At 34.7% G+C, this 21,627-nt stretch overlaps 1 protein-coding gene and 1 long non-coding RNA gene across 4 annotated transcripts; one reads left to right on the plus strand and one right to left on the minus strand.

Annotated features, from left to right (window-relative positions):
• Nucleotides 1-327: 327 nt before the first annotated feature.
• On the minus strand, nucleotides 328-3,724 carry LOC106050458 (uncharacterized). Of its 2 annotated transcripts, none has more exons than XR_008779166.1 (3): nucleotides 3,706-3,724; nucleotides 1,558-1,696; nucleotides 328-517 (listed from the first exon to the last, which is right to left on the minus strand). It is a non-coding gene; the product is annotated as an uncharacterized LOC106050458 (long non-coding RNA). The 2 variants fall into 2 exon arrangements; XR_001214685.2 differs by lacking the exon at nucleotides 3,706-3,724 and adding an exon at nucleotides 2,873-3,031.
• A 2,734-nt stretch (nucleotides 3,725-6,458) lies between these two features.
• LOC129927588 (uncharacterized) lies at nucleotides 6,459-16,524 on the plus strand. 2 transcript variants are annotated; one of them, XM_056037132.1, is made up of 4 exons: nucleotides 6,459-6,863; nucleotides 8,584-8,736; nucleotides 12,698-12,824; nucleotides 14,220-14,357. In XM_056037132.1, the coding sequence occupies exons 1-4, from the start codon at nucleotides 6,755-6,757 to the stop codon at nucleotides 14,242-14,244; spliced, it is 414 nt and encodes a 137-aa protein (XP_055893107.1). In that variant the 5' UTR covers nucleotides 6,459-6,754; the 3' UTR covers nucleotides 14,245-14,357. The 2 variants fall into 2 exon arrangements, with proteins under 2 accessions (XP_055893107.1, XP_055893106.1); XM_056037131.1 differs by having other exon boundaries at nucleotides 6,472-6,863; nucleotides 12,698-12,835; nucleotides 14,220-16,524.
• The last annotated feature ends 5,103 nt before the right edge of the window (nucleotides 16,525-21,627 follow it).

Raw genomic sequence — 21,627 nt, forward strand, 5'->3', positions numbered from 1 at the left:
ATCCCCAGATAAGTTGTTACCTATTTTATAAATTCAATTTATGAACAATATTATAAAATTGTTTACATTGAATCTCAAATTTACTAGCTGCTTTTCTTAATTTAACCACCAAAAAAAAAAATAGAAATGAAATTCATCAACTTGAATGTTGTTTTCTTTTGTTCTAAAATTAAATTTGGCTTCCTTTTAATGGAACATGAGTTTGAAACTCATTCCTAGCAGCATTGCAATCGATGAATGACCATAATGCACTGAGATAAAGCATAAAACATTGGCTATATAAAAGCAAGTTTTAGAAAACAATGTTAAAAAAAAAAGAAAGAAATGTTCATAGGAATACAAAAAATTTATTCTACAATATGAAATGGTCAGGATGAACATTTATGAACATAATGCTAACACAGTCAAAAAACAGTCCACTCAAATGACTCCAGAATGTCCCATTCAACAGAAACTGAATCCTATCACTGTCAGATCCAATGCAGCAACTAACTGAACTGTTTGACGAGCCAGGGTGCTGAGGAAGGAAATAGATGAAAGACTAGTTCAAATAAAATTAATCTTAGGACTTCAGTACATCAAAGTATCCATTCATGCAGAGAAAGTGATGGGTCAGAGCAGGGCCGGTCTTAGGGCACTGCAACATATGCAGCCGCAGTGGGCCCCGCGCTAACTCTAGTTGTAAATTTAAAATTAAACCATTTTAACTTATTACAGGGTTTCCGCGGTCTTCGGATTTTCCCGGAGCTCCTGGAAATTTTTATGAAATTGCAAAGTATACAAAAAAAAGTCATGAAAATCTCCTGAAATTATTAAAATATCCTGAAAACTCTAAAAAAAAATATTATAATTCCAAGTGTCATTCAATTTGGAAAATGACAATCCTACTCGCGATTTAAAAAAAAACGGCATTGTAAGCTTTCATTTTATAAAAATAGTAGGGCCAATTTTAACCAAAACACTAAGTTCTAATTCTTAATTTACTGTAGTAGTCAATGGCATTTTTTTTCTAACAAAACATCTTAAGTTTCACTTATTATCCTTATCCCTACCCAGACGAGGCCCCGCGCAATCTGTTTCGCAAAGGCCCCGCAATCCGCAGGACCAGCCCTGGGTCAGGGTTCAAACTGACTACTTCTGATCTGAGAATCTCTGAGGTATATCAATATATGTCAGTAGTGTTATCTCCCTTCAAATTAATCTACGTAATGACCTGAATATTTTTATTGAAAGTCCTAATATACTTGTAAGATCAAATTAAATCAACTTTTATTTTACTAAAATACTCAAGTCTTGAAAAATAAAGATATTGCAATAGAGATTACTGCCTGGACATGCGATACGGACTTTGGACTACCAGCATGATGAGCCAGAGTTTGATCCCCAGTAGCTGCAATCATATGCTGTCCTCCAGAAGGTTTGAGCTAAGACTTATTTATCTTAATTTAAAAAAAAAAAATTCATATTTTTAATAATTTCAAGACTTGTATTTCTTTAGTTAATCAACTCATTTGCTGTTACAAAGCCTTGTAATTATCTTAACACTAATTAGGTTACCTGCTCTGATTAAACCACAGAAAAATCCAAAAGCTAATATATTTTGTACTGTACAGAGACGAGCCAGTCTGACTTCTTCCTCCATCTTTTTCTTGTCCTCCTCACCATCACCCCCAGCTCTTTGCATACGAATCATGTTCTAGAAACAAAGAGAACATCAACATGAAATTCTCAGAAAGACACAAAGATAAAAGCACATTAATCAATAAACAGAATTTCTTTATATATAATATATATGATAACCTTCTAAATATAAAAAAAAAAAACAACACTAAAACTAAAACTCTTTGGCTGTATCACAAGGTCTTCAGGGCTTGCAAAGACCTTCCTTCAGGTAACAGTACCAGAAAAAAAAAAAAAAAAGAGGCAGACAGAGAAAGCAAAGGAAAGACAATATAATTAAATATAATAGAATGGACGGGCCTGCCACTGAAAGAGGTTCTATACAAGACATAAGCCAGGCTAAGTCTAATTATAAGCTAGTTCTAATAACCTCTGGCTCTGGTCTTAGATCTAGTTGTGTCCAACCAATTAGGCTAATGAGAAGATAGTTTAAAGCTGATAAACAATCCTAATGAGGTCAGTGCCATTTACTAACAGTGCAATGTTCCTAACATTCCACTATAAACTAGAGATCTAGTATTAGTAGTAATCTAGTCTAGACTACAGTCACAGTAATAACAGTCACTGCTTCAGTGAGTCACTTGACACTGACTACTGAGTCAGAGTACAGTAACAATACAACTCAACTGAAATCTAATCAATTTATACTCTAGATCTAACTACACGTAACACTACACAGTGCTACATCACTGGGCCTATACTTCAGTCATCATTCAGTGTCTTCAGACAGTAATAAATGATTCATTGATATGACTATCATATTATATGAGTGAAGCACTGTAACTTTAAACTAGTGAACTAGTGTAACTCAACTGCAGTGATTTTGAGTGATCAGGCATCAGCATCACACTACTGTCAGTGTCAACTACTGACTACAGTCTGAGTCTCATAATTCTCATAAGAATAAATAATGACTGATTATCTGATGTGATTGTTAGTCATAATTACGACATTAGATGATTAGTGGGTCACTAGTCTAGACTTCTTGATTGAATGAATAGTAGACTAAGACTGTAAATTGTAATTGTAAAAATAGACTGTCACTGTCACACTTCACTCAATAATCATTAGAATTAGAGTTAGAGTCAATGACTCAATTCACTGTGATTTTGTGATTACTGTGAGTGTAAAGAAAAGTATTCTAGACACGATCATAATAATTTATGATAATATAACGAGACTGTCTACTTACAAATTAGATTTTAAAAAAACAGCAATGTAGAATTAGATCGTATAATTAGCCCAAGAAAATAAAGCCTAAATCTCAAGAATGATTGCTAAGACTAAAACTAAAGCATGGTTTTCAAGGTAACGAAAGTTAACGATGTTGATAAGATCAAGTAACCAGCAATCTCTATCTACATTATAATCCATCTAGTCTAGATCTATATAGCTAGTGGTCTAGATTGGTTATAATTTTTTTTATTCATATATATGCTATTAATTTTTTATTGGAATAAAATACTTTTTCATTAAAGGTATAGATCTAGATTTATCAATATATGTTAAAAAGCTAATAAACTAAATATTATTATTGCTAGATCTATTTCTAAAGATTTGTTCCCTTTATCGAAATATTGATTTCGGGGTGCTAAGTGTTTCCAAAGTAGCAAATTCATTGGTTCATCGACAATTCGTTTTTTGACTTTTGGTTTACAATATAGAAACATTTGGCTCATATCCTGCTCACACGTTTAATTGAATTCACCAAAAATTACATAGTAAGGATTTATTTGATATTTCAAACAAAAAATACACTCAAAATGTGTTTATATTTTTATGGAGCATTGCAACAGACACTATTCTATATGAGCACAATTGTCAAGACTCATTTTCTCGCTCATATACGTATGTGTAATATTAAATGTACCCAAGACCTGGGCAATACCATAACGACACATACAACGACAAAATAAGATTCAGAATGCCAATTCACAGACGTGTAATATGTTTATTACATTATCTGCACTATAATACAGAATCAGTTCAGACATTTCTAATATCCAGTATCGATAAAAAATATACCAGCTCAATATTCCATGGACTGAATAGTGACAACACAGAAAAATAATTAGAGTCTACACTTAGACTATAGCTATTTCCAAAAGTCCAACTGTCCTGGACTAGGAACAAAACCACACTGCCTTATTATGAGTTACATTATATTCAACAAAAAATATCTCACCAAGTAAAAACAACCCAAAACAATAACAGTTTTGAAGTCAACAACCTGAATTGCCCCCCTTCTCCTCTACAGTAAACAGGAGACCCAGGCTGACCAGAACTCAGTCCTGACATTCAAGATTATAGAAAACTGCAACAATAAACTTAAGCCGAATTTTACTTTTCCCTTCCCTATGTACTTTAATTCCCATGCAGTCTAAATTACTTTTTTTTAATGGGGTGGGGAACCTGCGATCCATATAGGCTCAATTAATCATTCATTGGCCTCCTTCAGTCGTGAAACGACTATGGTTCATCTCGAACATTTTTTCATATGGCCGTACGTGGAGCCCTATTTTGGAGAGACACTCCCGTCCAGATATATTGCATGTCAATGTGGCTTTCGCTTTGATGGTAGAGGAGCTACCCATTTTCCGTGTGGCACGCTTTTCTTTTCTTTTCCAATGGTCAGTGTCAATGTTCACGGGTTTAAAATCCCTTTTTATCACATCAACGTAACCGAGGTGGGGGCGACCTGTTTTTCTTGAGCCAGACGCAAGTTGCCCGCACAGAATTATTTTTGGGATGCGATTGTCCTCCATCCGACGAACATGTCCGAGCCCGCGCAGGCGGCGTTGCCTGAGGACCGTAATGATGCTGGGAAGGCCCGTTCTCGCGAGGATAGCCATGCATAGACTATAGGGCAGATAATATAAAAATAATCTGTTTCTCTGGTCTACAGTAAACGCGGGTTTTCATGGAGCCAGCACAACGACCAACCTACTTTACTTTTTCGCAACTAATTTAAGCGCACTAAAGATCCAAAACTTTGTGAACAATTCTAAATGTAGCTTTTATTACAAATTTAACCAGATAAAATGAGACTTTAGCAATAACCTAGAAAGGTATTTTGAACAAAATCTAACTCACTAGAAAATAAGGTTACAAAGACAGTTCGTGTGAAACGCAAACTGAAAATCGGCCACAGAAGTGGTCCGATCGGGCAAGTAAAAAAGCAGGTTTCAATATTTTCAGGAAGAATATTAGAAACCATGAACTACAAACTATCAACAACTACATGACACAAAAAAAAAAAAGAGACGTGCTCGTGTCGAAAGTGCTGCTGTTGTATTGTTAGTTTTACTAACAAATTGATACCACAGGATACGGAGCTTTATTATTGTTATTATTATTATTACATTGTTAATATTAATATGTCTTCAATGAGCTGATAGTTATGAAGATATAGGCTTAGTTAAATCATAAGTGTGACTTACAAAGACTGCATCACGAATGAAGAGAGAGAGAGAGAGAAACATGATTAATACAGCGATTGGACCCCATGTTTTGTCAATGTGCATATTTTGCTAACAACTGTCAAAAATGAAAGCTTAAACTCTATGGGCACATCACAAGGTCCTCGGGGCTCACAAAGACCTTCCTTTAGGGCAGCGGTTCTCAACCTTTTAAGCTCGGCGACCCCTCTTTACAATCCCACACTCTGCCGCGACCCCCCGCTCAGACACACAGCAATAGAAGAATAGACAAAACTATTCATTTTTTCGATGGTCTCTGGCGACCCCTGGCAAATCGTCAATCGACCCCTAAGGGGGTCGCGACCCACAGGTTGAGAACCCCTGCTTTAGGGAACAGTACCATGAAGAAAATGAAAAGAAGGCAGAGACAGCGATGGGAAGACAACATCAAAGAATGTCAGTGAATGAACTTCTATCAAAAGCAAAGGACAGAGACGAATGGAGAAAGACTGTTTATGAATGTCAAGTAGTCTCCCGTGTATTTATTTTTATTAGTAAGAGTGAGTTGTTGTAAAAAATGGTGTAGGCATAGGCCTATATTGATGAAATATATTCTATGTTTACGGCATGACACTACTCCCGGGCCCCGCGTATATGACATTGTCCCCGGGCCCCGAGAACTTGTAAGGCCGCCTCTGCGTATCCTTGTGTCATTCTAGACATGCCGTTATAAAAATAAAATCTGCCAAGTCGTTGGTTTTCCTGACTGAAGCCATGTTCTAATAGCACTAGAAAAGAAGGAGCACTTTTACAAATTTGTCCTAGCATATGGAATAAGAGATTTTGAAAACTGTTGTACATGTTTCGGGGTGTACCTTCAGATCAGAGTTGAAGATAATTTAATCTACTTCCTAGTCCAAACCTCCCTCAGGGAGACGGGCGGTGGAAACAGACAGGGTATGAACCAGGGGCCATCGAGACAACCGAACGATTGTCCAGCGCACATACCAGGCAGCCTTTATATAAGATATCATGTGTAGCCACGGAAAATACATAGATCTAGTCCTTGCTTTCAAACACAAAACCGTTTTTTTGGTTTGTTTAGATTAAATATAGGCCTAGATCTAGAAAAATCTTTAACAGTAGAAGTTGACCAAAAATGACTGCTATATTTTTAGGTCTTTTAAAATCATAGACAATGTTGGGAGTTACAAAACATTCTAATGCTTGTTTCGGGCCATTGTGTATTAACAAAGCGACATGAATCTACGATAGGTCTATAAGTCGAAGTGCCAGGTATCCCAATGACCCATTTTCTTAGACTACACCTTCAGTCTCCCAGAGACCTGTCACTGACTACGGAAATGCGATTACAGAATAGTCGTCGCTCTCTTGTGCTGTGACCGTGACATTATTGTTCTCTTGACAGTGGATATTACGAGGGGACATAATTTACAACTCTAGAACTAGATCTATATTGACTATATATAGATATATAATACAATTATAATTTTAGTCCACTAACAATCGATCTTGATAAATATCGATCTCTGATATAGGCATCATATAGCTCAGGTCAAGACAGTCTAGTCTAGATCTATAATAATCTAGATCTAGAGAATCTAGATCTTGATCTTAATTTCTTACAGTTAAAAATGTGTGCATGTTTTTCTTTACATGGCACTGTGACTGTTGTGGCTTTGATTGTTCTGTCGATGTGCATATTTTGCAAAGCTGATATTGAAAATTATGACAATACAGAACGTAAGTTTAGGGTCACATTAACTATGATAAACTAGATCTAGTATTCTAATATTTAATATTATAATAATTCAAGACTTAGAGATTGACTCAGGGGTATCTAAAAAACTGATTGATGGAACATTATAAATAGATTTTTTTTATAATACTGTAACTATTGATAAAATATTTATTTAATTTTTAAGAACAAACCAAAAAATAAATATTTAAAAATAATGAACAGCCTTAAAGTAATATTAATGATAGAAAAGTACAAAATACTTACGAATATTCACATTTGACTAGAGAGTAACAGTAGTAACACCTTTAGTAAAATCACTAAATTTAGAAAGCCCCCAGGATAGAAGACTTAAAAGTAAAGTAGCAATTATACACAAAACACTGAACCATAATCTTCAAATACAAAAACAAAATTTAATAAAATACTCAGAAAGACACAAAGATAAAGGTACATTCCTCATTCCATATGCTAAGACAAATTTATACAAATACTCCTTCTTCCCTAGTGCTATTAGAGCATGGAATGGGTTGCCTGAGCTAGCCAGGAAAACCAGTGACTTGGCAGAATTTAAGTCATTGGTTAATATGCATGACTAAATTGAAATTGACTTTTGAAGTAACCTCTGTATTATAGAAGATGTGTTAAAAAAAAATAATTGCAAAATTGCATTTTGACTATTATTTTCTTTATCTTTGACATAATGATGAAATCCTGATCTTTGCTATAGTATAGCCAACATACTTTGATCATTGGAGTGTTGTTGCAATGATCCTAAGTTTGAACCCTGCTTGCCACCCTGCAAGAGATTTGGGCTGAGATGTCGAGTCTTCTGTTCTAAAAAGTTTTCTCAAACATAAAAATTATGTAAAAAAAAATAAATAAAAAGACTAAAAGACAACTTTTTCCTCTCTAGAATCCTGTAGATGGCTTTTATTTGCTCTATCTTAAACTATGTGCTGTTATTTGAGCAGGAAATAATACTTGCATATACCAAATGTTTAGTTGGTTCTTTATGCATTTCTGAGACACGGAGAGCCAATATGGAAAACAAAAACCAGACTTTCTAAACCAGTTTGCCGAATATTGGGAAGTAGATGACCTGTAAAGATATCTACTGTCAACTTGTGGGAAAGAACCAAGTGAAAACCCATAGCCATATTAAAAAGTGAAAGTGGAGCTTGATAGGATGAAAACCAGCTACCAAGGTTTCAAGGCAGGCACTTGATTGAATCCGCTAGGAAAGAGGAAATTGGGAAGACCCAAGCAAACCTGGAAGAGGTCAGGCATCAGTGAAGCTGAGGATACTGGAATGACATGGTAGCAGATGAAGAAAGCTGCTCAGAACCAAGTTCGGTGGATAAATGTGGGTGGCCCTATGCTCCCCTGGGGGTTTACAGGAGTAAGACTAAGACTATGACTGCTTTATTGATCCTTATGGAAATTTATTGTGATTACCATAAGTAAGTAAGTAAGTACACCATTATTGGTCCATTTTTTTTAAAAACACTTTGGACATTCCTTCAGTTTTGAAGATTAGTGCATCCAATCCCAAACCTTCTGCAGGGCAGTAAGGTATGATGGTCAGCAAAGTTTAAACTAGAGACCATCGAGAGGACAGTTCAGAGCACTTACCACAGGACCAGGCAGCCATTCATTATCTTGGTGATATTGTACACACATTTTAATTTTTTTTAATGCATATTTTTATTTTCTCTTTGAAAGGTGTAGAAACCATTGAAGACTACATTTGCACTCAGAGATTTAAAGGATGTAAAGTCAACTACAAAGAGCGTTCATGCATTGAAGAAGAATTTGTGGGATGTGAAAATCCATTTCCATACAAAACTAAGAGAGAATGTCTCAGAGATTTTCGTGGTATGGTATTTAATATTTCTATTTATAACTGTTGAATACTTTGTGCCAAAGATTTCTTATCCTTGCATTTAATGCATATCTGTCTGTAGGAATATCTGTAAATTATAAGATAGATTTCACATAGCCTGAATTTTTATAGAATTTTAAATTGATAGATAAATATATTTATGTCTATAATATTAGCCAATGTTTGATAGCTTCCTCTGCCTTATTGTTTTCTGTAATTAACTTTTTTAGATTTGTTTGTCCTCTTAGCTCTCATGTTTATGATTGTAATGTAATCACAGCGCCTTGAATCTACATCATGATTGTTAACAGCACTCTTATAAATAAAAATTATTATTATTGTAGCCTTTGGATACCTTTGATCAGCAGAATTAGTTTATCTCAAATGAATTGAAATGTGGAAGTGATTCTTGTTGACCTCTCTTAAAAGTCCTTGTTGGCCTCCTTCAGTTGTGGAATAACTATGGTTCATCTCGAGATGAAAACCTGGACATTACCTATGATTGAAACAATGTCACCCACACAACAGTTCCCTGCTATCCACATGTCCAAATGAATGGCAGGTACATCATACAGTTTGGGATCAGCAGTATCACAGGTTGTGCTACTGTGTGTTGCAATCTGCCTAGGAGTCACCAACTCCTGATTTTTTCTGTCCGAAGATTTTCCCTTGTATAGCCGTCAGGCAGCAGAGGTTTGGATTAAGAGTTTCCCTTACCTTAAGAGTTTTTCATCTTAGATGGGTAGCCATTCAAAGCTTACAAGCCCTTCCTTTGCAAAGCTTACTGTTCTAGGTGCCATTTGTTGGCCTTTGCCCCTTCTCCTGTCAATAATAACAGTTCCGCTGGACCCAATCTCTGAGCCACATATGAAGGTCAGGAGTTTGACATTTTATCAGAAGCTAATTGAGACTCATGCCATTCATAGCATTTTATAGGTTGTGGATTGCCGAAGCAGGACGTTTTGGCGCCGTCGTTTTGGCGACGCCGTTTTGGCCCCGCCGTTTTGGCGCGAAGGTCGTTTTGGCGCGAGCCGTTTTGGCGACAGGACGTTTTGGCGCGAAATACGTTATGTACGTTTATTGTATTATTTCTTGTAAAAGAATTATTCATATCTATGTTTTGCATGAGTGTTTGTGTTAAGACATATTTTTCACGTACTAAATGTAAATGTGTGTTTGTTTTTCACATCATTTTCTTTAATAAACATTTTGGCTTGTGTATGTGTGTTTATTAAGAGGCACACTTTTATTTTAAAAAAATGTTTTTTAAGATATTACTTTAAAATTAAAAACAAAATGAAACGATGATAGACTAAAAATTGATGCAATTATTTGTTTACATTAACATTGGTTTATTTAATGACTATGGTATCTCCAGCTATACATACCAAACATTTGCTAATAATAAGTAAAAATATAATACATGTACCATGTTTCTCAAAATACTAAGTCAAGTATACATAGACACCATGGTTATTTGCCTAAGTCGCTGGAATTCAAGGGTTCATTAAAAAAAAGCTACGTGCTTATTAAATTATCGTCAAATGATATCTCGCGCCAAAACGTCCCGTCGCCAAAACGGCTCGCGCCAAAACGTCCCGGCGCCAAAACGGCGGCGCCAAAACGTCACATACCGGTGGATTGCTTATATCCATTACCACTTCTGGCAATAACAAACTTATGGAAGTGCTTATATCCATTACCACTTCTAGCAATAACAACCTTATGGTACCGGTAGTGCTTATATCCATTACCACTTCTGGCAATAACAACCTTATGGAAGTGCTTATATCCATTACCACTTCTGGCAATAACAATCTTATGGTAGTGCTTATATCCATTACCACTTCTGGCAATAACAAACTTATGGAAGTGCTTATATCCATTACCACTTCTAGCAATAACAACCTTATGGAAGTGCTTATATCCATTACCACTTCTGGCAATAACAAACTTATGGAAGTGCTTATATCCATTACCACTTCCGGCAATAACAACCTTATGGAAGTGCTTATATCCATTACCACTTCTGGCAATAACAACCTTATGGAAGTGCTTATATCCATTACCACTTCCGGCAATAACAACCTTATGGAAGTGCTTATATCCATTACCACTTCCGGCAATAACAACCTTATGGAAGTGCTTATATCCATTACCACTTCTGGCAATAACAACCTTATGGAAGTGCTTATATCCATTACCACTTCTGGCAATAACAATCTTATGGGAGTGCTTATATCCATTACCACTTCTGGCAATAACAACCTTATGGGAGTGCTTATATCCATTACCACTTCTGGCAATAACAATCTTATGGGAGTGCTTATATCCATTACCACTTCTGGCAATAACAACCTTATGGGAGTGCTTGTATCCATTACCACTTCTGGCAATAACAATCTTATGGGAGTGCTTATATCCATTACCACTTCTGGCAATAACAACCTTATGGGAGTGCTTATATCCATTACCACTTCCGGCAATAACAACCTTATGGAAGTGCTTATATCCATTATCACTTCTGGCAATAACAACCTTATGGAAGTGCTTATATCCATTATCACTTCTGGCAATAACAACCTTATGGTAGTGCTTATATCCATTACCACTTCTGGCAATAACAACCTTATGGAAGTACTTATATCCATTACCACTTCCGGCAATAACAACCTTATGGAAGTGCTTATATCCATTACCACTTCTGGCAATAACAACCTTATGGAAGTGCTTATATCCATTACCACTTCCGGCAATAACAACCTTATGGAAGTGCTTATATCCATTACCACTTCTGGCAATAACAACCTTATGGAAGTGCTTATATCCATTACCACTTCTGGCAATAACAACTTTATGGAAGTGCTTATATCCATTACCACTTCCGGCAATAACAACCTTATGGGAGTGCTTATATCCATTACCACTTCTGGCAATAACAACTTTATGGAAGTGCTTATATCCATTACCACTTCTGGCAATAACAACCTTATGGAAGTGCTTATATCCATTACCACTTCTAGCAATAACAACCTTATGGAAGTGCTTATCCATTACCACTTCTGGCAATAACAACCTTATGGAAGTGCTTATATCCATTACCACTTCTGGCAATAACAACCTTATGGAAGTGCTTATATCCATTACCACTTCTGGCAATAACAACCTTATGGAATCCTAGTGTTGTAGAAGTTTATTTAAGCTCAATTGTTACAGGGGCTTGATGGCCTTTCCTATCATTAGTTTCCCTGACTTTATGTTCTACATTATATATAACTTGAATTTCCATCACTACCATGGAATGGCGGCTTGTGGATAAGGAGTGAAGGTTATGAAGCCACTGAAAGTTATATTTTGATTCCCTGTTTGTCTTTTAATGTTCGTTTCAGAAATGGCTCCATGATGGAGTCAAGGAAAACATTGAGAAATATTAAATTATTTAAATACTTTAAATTTAAATTCATTTACATGTTGGGAGAATATATGGGAAAAGAACAATAAACCTAAACAGCTAGATACGTGTCCATGTTAGCCAAGTGAACATTGTTTTAGATTTGGTGACCTCTGTTTTAACTAATAATGAAAATTTGATTATCTTAATAAAACTGTTTCAATGCACTAAATATAACTAGTAAAGTAAAGTTCCCCTTCCAGACCTTGCGATCTATAGGGCAGATGATGTAAAGGTCGTCTGTATCTATGGATAATGGTTAACAAGGGCGTCATGTGGCCAGCACAATGACCAACCACCTTTACTTTCCCTAACAAATTTGAGGTACCCATTAGGTGGGTGGACTCAGGAGCATTCTAAGAATCCCGAAATTGTAAAAAATCCCAGTCTTCACCAAGATTAACCAACTCAGCCACAGCACCGCCAAAATAAAACTAAATTACTCAGCTTCTCTTACAACAGATTAAATATAATTGTAATAAATTTCTACCATTGTTCTCCAGGTCATGGCAACATTTGTGAGTATCGTAAACCCTGCAGAAATAACGGCACTTGTTCACCAATTACTACCGCCAATCATGTTCGAACATTCAAATGTGAGTGTGCTGCCACGGGTTACTATGGTGACAGGTGTGAACATAGTAAGTCTTAGACTGAATACATTTATCTAATAAATAGTTTGTAATCAACCTCTAGGCTTATGGGATAAAGTTACCTTAGTCTTAGAGGTAGGGGCTTATGTTTACATCAAGTATTCAAGTACAGTCCTGGGTGTTACTACATTGTTAATTTTATAATCACTGGGCAGTGTTTTATACCATGTGAACCAATAGATCAGCATTTTGATTAGCTGGTTTAGACAGAATGAATATCTGTTGTAAGTAAGTGATTCAGGGTATACAACTCTAACAGTTATATCTTTTTGTTGTCTGTATTGAGAAACTACAGTTTTATGGAGTATTTAATTTTTAGAGTATAACTATATCACTGACCAATGTTAATGGGAGTGCCCTGTACAGTCACAAAGATCTACGGTCTTCTAGCAGTAGGATTCATAACAAATAGATATTCACATTTGATTATTGTAACACCTTTAGTAAAATTGTTGAATTTAGAAACACTTAACCCTTAAAAGGCGTGTGGTAGATTAGCCTCTAAACATCAGAATTGTAATTCCATTTTGTTTGCACTCACTGAAAAACAGCTCAGCACTTAAAGGGTTAAGGATAAAAGAGTTGAAAAACACTAAAGTAGCAATTATACATACAACACTGAACCATTATCTTCAAATACAAAACCTAATAAAATACTCAGAAAGACACAAAGATAAACAGACATTCCTTGTTCTATATGGTAAAGACAAATTTATACTCCTTCTTTCCTAATGCTATTAGAGCATGGCATGGGTTGCCTGAGTCAGCCAGTAAAACCAGTGGCAGAATTTAAGTAATTGATTAACATGCATGACTACATTGACCTAGGGACACATGTAGGACATAATTATCTGTATTTTATAAGATAAGAAGAAGAGATAATGCAAAAAGATGGCTCTAGAAGGGGGGGGGGGGGCTTATGAATGCTCTTAGTTTATTTCATTTGCAGATGAACATGCAGAAAAAAATTAAAAGATTTAGAACAGTCTAAGAAAGAGTGCCCAAAAGAAGGAAGGAGGTTTTAAATAAGTGGCAAGTCAGAATTAAAAACATTGGTTTAGTTGTTTAGTTAGATTGGTTTATATTTGTATCAAACTTGTGATTTATCTTATATTTTTGAGATCTTTTTAATCTCATGAAGATCTATCTGGTCTAATTTTTGATCTATTTTATCTTGTTTGAGATCTATCTTATCTTGTTTGAGATCCATCTTATCTTGTTTGAGATCTATCTGGTCTAATTTATGATATATATAATATCTTTTTATGAGATCATCTTATCTTATTTGAGATCTCTCTTAGCTTCTGCTAATAGAATTTCAAGAGATGATGATATTTATATTAAACCCTGCTTGCATTTATTTTTCTTCCAGAATGTCCAAAAGATTTGTCAGCTAAGGAGCCTAAAATGTTGGCCTGTTTACAAATATGAGATCTTCCTTGACTACACAAGTACCTTACAGAAGAAGGCTACTCACTTGTGATTGGATATGCCTGCTGTACCAAGGCTCACATAGACTGGATATTTATATAGCCTAATATTATGTTACTGACAATTATCTAAGTATTGCATGTCCTGTACAAGCCTCAATGACTAAGATAATTAAAGATATTCATGATTATAAGATAAGTAGAATGCAATGAAAATCAAAGATGCCGGTATTAAAACAAGAAAAAGTAGGCAACTGTATAGCTTACTTATCTACTATCCATAATGTTTGTAGATTCTAAAGTTAGAAAGTGTCTTTTTTTAATGACACATTGCCTGTCAATTCTGTTTAGTTTAATCTTTTTTTTTAAATATAGTGCCTATCACCTTAAGTGATGGTCAAGCTCAACAGATATTATTGTAAGCAGCTATTTTTTCTGGGTATTATTCAACCACAGAAGCTGTGAGGGAGATCTGAAATCCATTGCTTACTTGTCTAGCAGAAAGATTTCCATCCATTTAGTGATAAAAGATTAAGTGTACACAACTTTTAGTAGTCACCACATAACACTTACATTTTGATGCTCAAGACAATACTGTTCATGAATGGTTTAGTTTTCTTTATACTGAGAGTGTCCAAGAAAGATAAGGTCAAAGGTTAATTGGAGTTGTTTTTTTATGCTGTGACAGTGTTAAATTTCCCTTGTGTTTTTGTATGAGTTTAAAGACATTAACCATATTTTTTGTTTTACAAATGTAGGAAGAACACGTTAATAAACTTTGTCTTTGAATTTGAAATTGTAAAACACTTAGAGATAAAACTTACAATGTTTTGTTTTTTAATTTAAATTTACTTTGTTTAATTTCTAACTGAAAGTCAACAGTCAAAGATTTCTTTGAGGTATATTTGTTAATGACCATAGGCATTAAAGAGAGTTGACACAGCTAACTGTACTTTTCAACAAGATAATGTCTTAAAGAAATTAAGAGCTTTTGGTGGAGTTCTGTGGTTGAATAACATAAGTAAAGTTAATCAATCACAGGAGGCCATCAAAAATATAAAATGCTAAAAAAATATTAAAGATTAAATTAAAATTTTGAGATTACATATTCTTTATGTAGAATCTTTTTTGAACAAAGTTTACTAGTATATTGTATTTAGACCTAGGAAAAAATGATAACTGGATATATTTCAAACCACTTGCTTGAATTTAACTTGTTACTATTACTTTTTAATATCTGCAATATCAACTGTAGTTTTCTTGGAAGAGTTCTATATGAAAATGTTACTTCTGAACACTGCTGTATTACTAGATTTTATTCAATTATGTTTTGTAAATGAAATATTGTACAATGGCATGTTTGTTTGTATTATAGAATTAAGTTTTTTATAGCTATATATTAAAAACATCTTAAATTTATTGTAGTTTCTGCACTGAATAATTTTAAAAACTTTTGGATAATTTTTATACTAATTTTGTTATGTTTGTATATTTGTAGAATCTGAATATCATATTAATGGCATTTATTTACTTATATAATAGTTTTTATAGTCATTTACAGACTTCAGTGGAGATTCATTGTACATTGAACCTTGTTAGTAGTGTCACTGTTATTAAGTTTACATCAAGTATTTAAGTATAGTTCTGGGTGTTCACTACATTGTTCATTAAACGATGACCTTGCAGAGTTTTATACCATGTGAACCGATTGATCAGCATGCTGATTAGCTTTTAAAATACGGTTTTGACAGAATGAATATCTGTTGTAAGAGGTTTAGGGTATACAACTCTAGCAGTAATATCTTTGACAATAAAATATTCTGATCAAGTTTATATTTTTGGAACACAATATGCAAATGTGTTAAATGTACATTTTTTTTTTTATTTTAAGAATAACAACTGATATTTAGTTTTATCCCTTTGTATCTTTCTACAGTAGATATATTGTCATTATATATTATTTTAAATTCTTGGCAGTATAACTTCTAATTGAATTGTCTCCCTTTCAAAATCAAATGTATAAATGAAATTTTGTTGATTCTACACAATCTTATACTACTAAAAGTAATATCAGGACCACCAATAAACATTCATTTAAGCAGCAGAGTTTCAGTTGTATTGTGACATTCCAAAAAGTTGATTGTTAACTTTAAATAAGCTGTGCCTCTTATACATTGATTTTATTGACTCATTTTTATATTTATGTATACCTTGTAATAAAGTGACCTTCATTTTACAATATTAGAACCATTTTGCTTTTTTTTTTTTTTAAATTGTAAGTAGTCTGTGCTAAATATTTTTTTTGTTCAAATTACTTTTGTATTGCCTATATGGGGAAATGATATTCCTGACATTTCTTTGCTCAGCAAAAACAAATCAGGATTTGAACTCAAGCCCCCTTGACACTGATTTATGCAGGCCAAATTTGAACCTCACAGTGCCCCAGTGCAGGTAGAAAGAGGAAACCATGTCACATTACTATTTGCTAGAAGCACTTCAGCAGGGTTTCAGTCCAATTCTTTAGCTAGAGAAGTTGAGTCTCCCAGGCTGACACTCAAATGAAGTCTGATATAACTTTATTTTTTTTTAAAAGTTGTATGGATGTCTTTAAGCTATATAACTTACCCAAGTCCAATGTGTTGATTGACATAGTTACTTCAGCTGGGTTTCAGTCCAATTCTTTAGCTAGAGGATTTGAGTCACTCAGGCTGACACTCAAGTCTGTCTGATACAATTTTATTTTTTTTAAAAAGTTGTACAGATGTCTTTAAGCTATATAACTATCCCTAGTCCAGGGCTGGCGAACCTATGACACGAGTGCCCAAGGTGGCACGCGAAACGATTTTGTGTGGCACGCGACGACGATGATATTAAGAAATGTGTTTTTTGGAAAAATCACGGATATCTCAAATTACCATAATTAATAACGTTCAATTATTTCCGAGAACTGTAAATAATATGGAAGAAGCGCTAGTGAATCATATTCCATATATTTTTTTTCATATGACTGTTTCATTTGGGGAGCATAGAGCATAATAATTTTTTTTCAAGACAAATCTCGTATTTGAACGAGATCTCCTTATCTTCCGCCATTTTGTTGATACTGAAAACGTGTCGGTCTTACATCGATTGCTAGCGTTGCCATCAATAAATTTTTATCAGAATAATTACCATAACATGTCATTCTCAAAAATAAAAAAAAAAAAGAAAACTTAATGAAGAAGAAGGAAGTGGCAGACCTTTTCAAGAGTGGTGGACTGAATGATATGGAATAATTCACATAGAAAACAAGGCCTTATGTGCCATGTGTTTGGAAAGTGTTGTTTGTCGGACATCATCAGTAAAACGTCATTATGAGTCCAATCACAGCTGGCTTTTAGGCAAAAGCGAGGATGAGCAAAAAGAACATATATCGCGTGAGTTGAAAAAAGCGATTTCACAATCCAGTTCTTTTGTAAACTTTTTTAAAAATTCTTCTAACTTAGTGGCTGCAAAGTTTTGAAGTGTCAAAAGTTATAGCTAAGCATGGAAAACCTTTAAGTGACGGTGATTATATCAAGGAAGCAATGTTAGAATGCGCGTCTTATTTGTTTGAAGACTTTCAAAACAAGGATAAAGTCATTCAGAGAATAAAGGATTTGCCAATAAGCCGAAACACGGTTAAAGCGAGAGTTATGAAATTCCACGTTAATATTCAAGAACAAGTAAAGAAGGATATTAATGCATGTCAAGCTTATTCTATTTGCCTTGATGAAAGTACTTTTGTGACATCGTCCGCTAGACTGGCCATCATTGCCAAATATAGCAAAGGAAATGAAATACACAAGGAACTAATAAAATTAGCAACTTTACCAACGACAACAACAGGTGCAGATATATGTCAAACTGTTGTGACTGAACTCAGAAATGCAGGTGTAGATCTAAAAAAAAATGGTTTCTGTTACAACTGATGGTGCTCCAAGTATGACTGGAAAAGATGCAGGTTTCGTTACTTTGTTTACAGGACATGTTGGACACCCACTAATAACTTTTCACTGCATTGTGCACCAACAAGCCCTATGTTAAAAAAACGGCTTAAAGGAACTTGAAGACATTATGAAATGTGTAACAAAAACCGTAAACTTCATTACTGCCCGTGTTTTGAATAAGAGAAAATTTGAACAGCTGCTAAATGAAGTTCAATCCAGTTACTCTGGCTTATTAATGTACAACAACGTACGTTGGCTAAGCCGAGGTCACGTTCTGGAACGGTTTGTGGAACGCCTTGATGAAATTCGAATATTTATGGATGATAACAAACAAAATTGCTCAGAATTGACACATGTTGACTGGCTTAGCAGACTAATGTTTTTTTACCGATTTTTCATCCCATTTAAATGAACTTAATACGAAGTTGCAAGGTTTCGGAAAATCTGTCGATCAGGCATTTGACATCTTGACAGCATTTGAGAAAAAGTTGAAGATTTACAAACGTGACATAGAGAAGGAAGAATTAAAATATTTTAACAAACGGAAGAAATTTTATGATGATTTAGAAGTTCATGATACTACCGGCAAAGATTATCAGAAAAGATTGTTTTTAGAGATAATTGACATAACTGCTGAACAAATTTCACTGCGTTTTGAACAATTTTGAAAATTCGAGTACACCTCCAAATGTATAAAATATCCAGATACAGTAGATTTTGATTACACGACTTTGAAATGCAACTTGTTGAGTTTCAGTCCAGCGCAATTTAGAGACAGAAATTTATTGACTTACAAATACGACTTCAATTAATTGAACGTGAACGGTTAAATGGATCATTAGAACCTCAGATATTAGCAGAAAATGAGATGCTTCAAGTTTGGAATGACCTGCCTGAAACTTTCAATTCTCTGATAAATGTAGCATCATCCATTCTGTCAATTTTCTCGTCTACTTACTCATGCGAATCTTTATTTTCTACAATGAATTATATTAAATCAGATGCCAGAAATTGCTTGATCGATGAATTAAGTGCGGGATGTGTAATTTTGAAGAATACACGGTATACACCAGATATCAAACTGTTATCGTCTACCACACAACAGCAGAAGTCGCACTGATTGACCTGCCCTAAGACTTCAAATCTGTAGGTCAGGATAATAAAATTGAATAAACAAGTACTATTGTTACTAAGCTGTTTTTAAACATGCAGTTGACTTACTGGCTGTAGCACTTCTTTTATATAGCGGCGTCACTAGTAGACCTACTGGGCACGCAACAATCTTCATTGTTTTTAAATTGAAATTAATTGGCACTCGGACTGAAAAAGGTTCGCCAGCCATGCCCTAGTCCAATGTGTTCATTGACATATTTACCAGGTACTGGTACTAAAGAAAATGCTGCTTTTACACACACACACACGCACACACCCCAGCAACCCTTAGATTTAGTTATTCTAAAATTGTACAAATTTCAATCAGTCTTTTCCTTATGTCACTAAAAACTTCTTACAAACAGGTTTGTTTAGCTCCTAGCTTTGTAACAATAGTTGTCTTTGAGCAAGTTTCTGTCTAAACTATCAGCAAATCTCAAAACTTTGATCTGATTCTATAGCGAAGGATCATCTCATTTCCCAGGCATCAGCTATGGTTGGAATGATGTCACCCACTCAGCAGTTCCCCCCTCTCCTTGCAGCTATAGGAAGGAATGGCAAATGCCACTACAGTTGAGATCGCAGGCTCTGCAAGGGCACTGCATGCTTCAAACTGTCTCAGAGTTGCTAGCTTCTGATTTCATGTATGTACTGGTAGTAGGGTGCTTTTATCCATATCACTACTAACAATTCCAACCTTATGGAACCAGGTCTAATTAGCTTAACACATGTTTAAATAATTTTTTAAAAAGCTTGTTCTAGAATTGATAGGATGAATCAACTATATTGTAGGGCTATGCGTCTGCATACATAAATCTTAATTTTGTACTAATACAATAATAAGCTGCTTATGAAATAAATATATCAATGAAAAACTGCAACATGAAGAATCTTGATCTTTGAATCCCTTTGGGTATCAGGTCTTTTAAATTTGTAGTAAAGAGAATTTTTAGCACAATATTTGGCTAAACAAATTGGTATCATAACTGTTTCAAAAGGACATAACTCTAACTTAAAAGTAACTAAACGTCCTCTTGGATAAATAATTTGTATACAAGTCTTTTTACATTTGGTCTGCATATATATGTTACTGAATTCATATTTTGAGATAACTATTTAATGTATTTGAAACTTATTAGTAAAGGGAAGTAACTGCAGCAGGTCATTGTGCTGGCCTAAATACACCTTGAAATGCACAGCAATTACTTCAATGAACATGAAAAATTTTAATCAGCCATGAAATGGAAAATTACCAAAAAGATATGACAGGCAGCGCTATTAAGGGATTATCCTCTACAAACTCTTAGTCAACTAATGTAATTTGATCTCAATATTCAATCATTACCAAAAAGATATGACAGGCAGCGCTATTAAGATTTAGCCAGTGATTATCCTCTACAAACTCTTAGTCAACTAATGTAATTTGATCTCAATATTCAATCATTATCGAAAAGAAAACTTTTCAAAGATGAAGTGAATGACAAACAAAAAATGGAAGCCTTTTGATGTAGAGCGAATTTTTAAAAAATATATATGCAAGTGTAACTTCCCTTTTCAGACTTTGCAATCTGTAGGGCAGATGATATAAAGGGCAGATGATATAAAGGGCAGATGATATATAGCTCATCTGTTTTTGTGTCCCGTAGTCAATGGGTGTGTCAGGTGGCCAGCACAACGACCAACTCCCTTTACAAATGTCAGGAACCCATTAGAGCTGGGTGAACTCAAAGGTGCCTAATAGCCCTAAAATTAAAAATCCTAGTCTTCAAACCCTGGACCCATGGTTGGAAGCCAAGTACTTTACAGCTCAGCCACCACACATCCAAGTGAATTCTAGAGAAGCTTTTAACTGTTTGCTCCACTTTCATTCTACAACTAAAGCAATGTATTTATGTATTGTTAGGGACAGGGGTGGTCTCAATGCTGTCTGGAATGATTCAAGAGAATATTAGTATTATGTTAGCGTGGCGGAGCCCAAGGTCATGTCTAGCCTGGGCTAACAAGAAGTTACAGTTGCCAGAAGGTCTACTGGGTGGTTGTAACTGTACACCTCAGCCTGTAACCAAGGGTGTCACCTAATCAACCAGACAACTAAACTAATCTAGCAAACTAATAGAATCAAGAAACATAGAGAAGAAATAAAAAAAAAATGAGACTTTAATTTAAATGACTAAAGCAGCACTTACAAAACAACGCAGCAAAAAATACAAAAAACATACGGACAAGATAA

This window comes from Biomphalaria glabrata, chromosome 8 (assembly GCF_947242115.1).
Source record: "Biomphalaria glabrata chromosome 8, xgBioGlab47.1, whole genome shotgun sequence".
In the NCBI taxonomy this organism is placed as follows: Eukaryota; Metazoa; Mollusca; class Gastropoda; family Planorbidae; genus Biomphalaria; species Biomphalaria glabrata.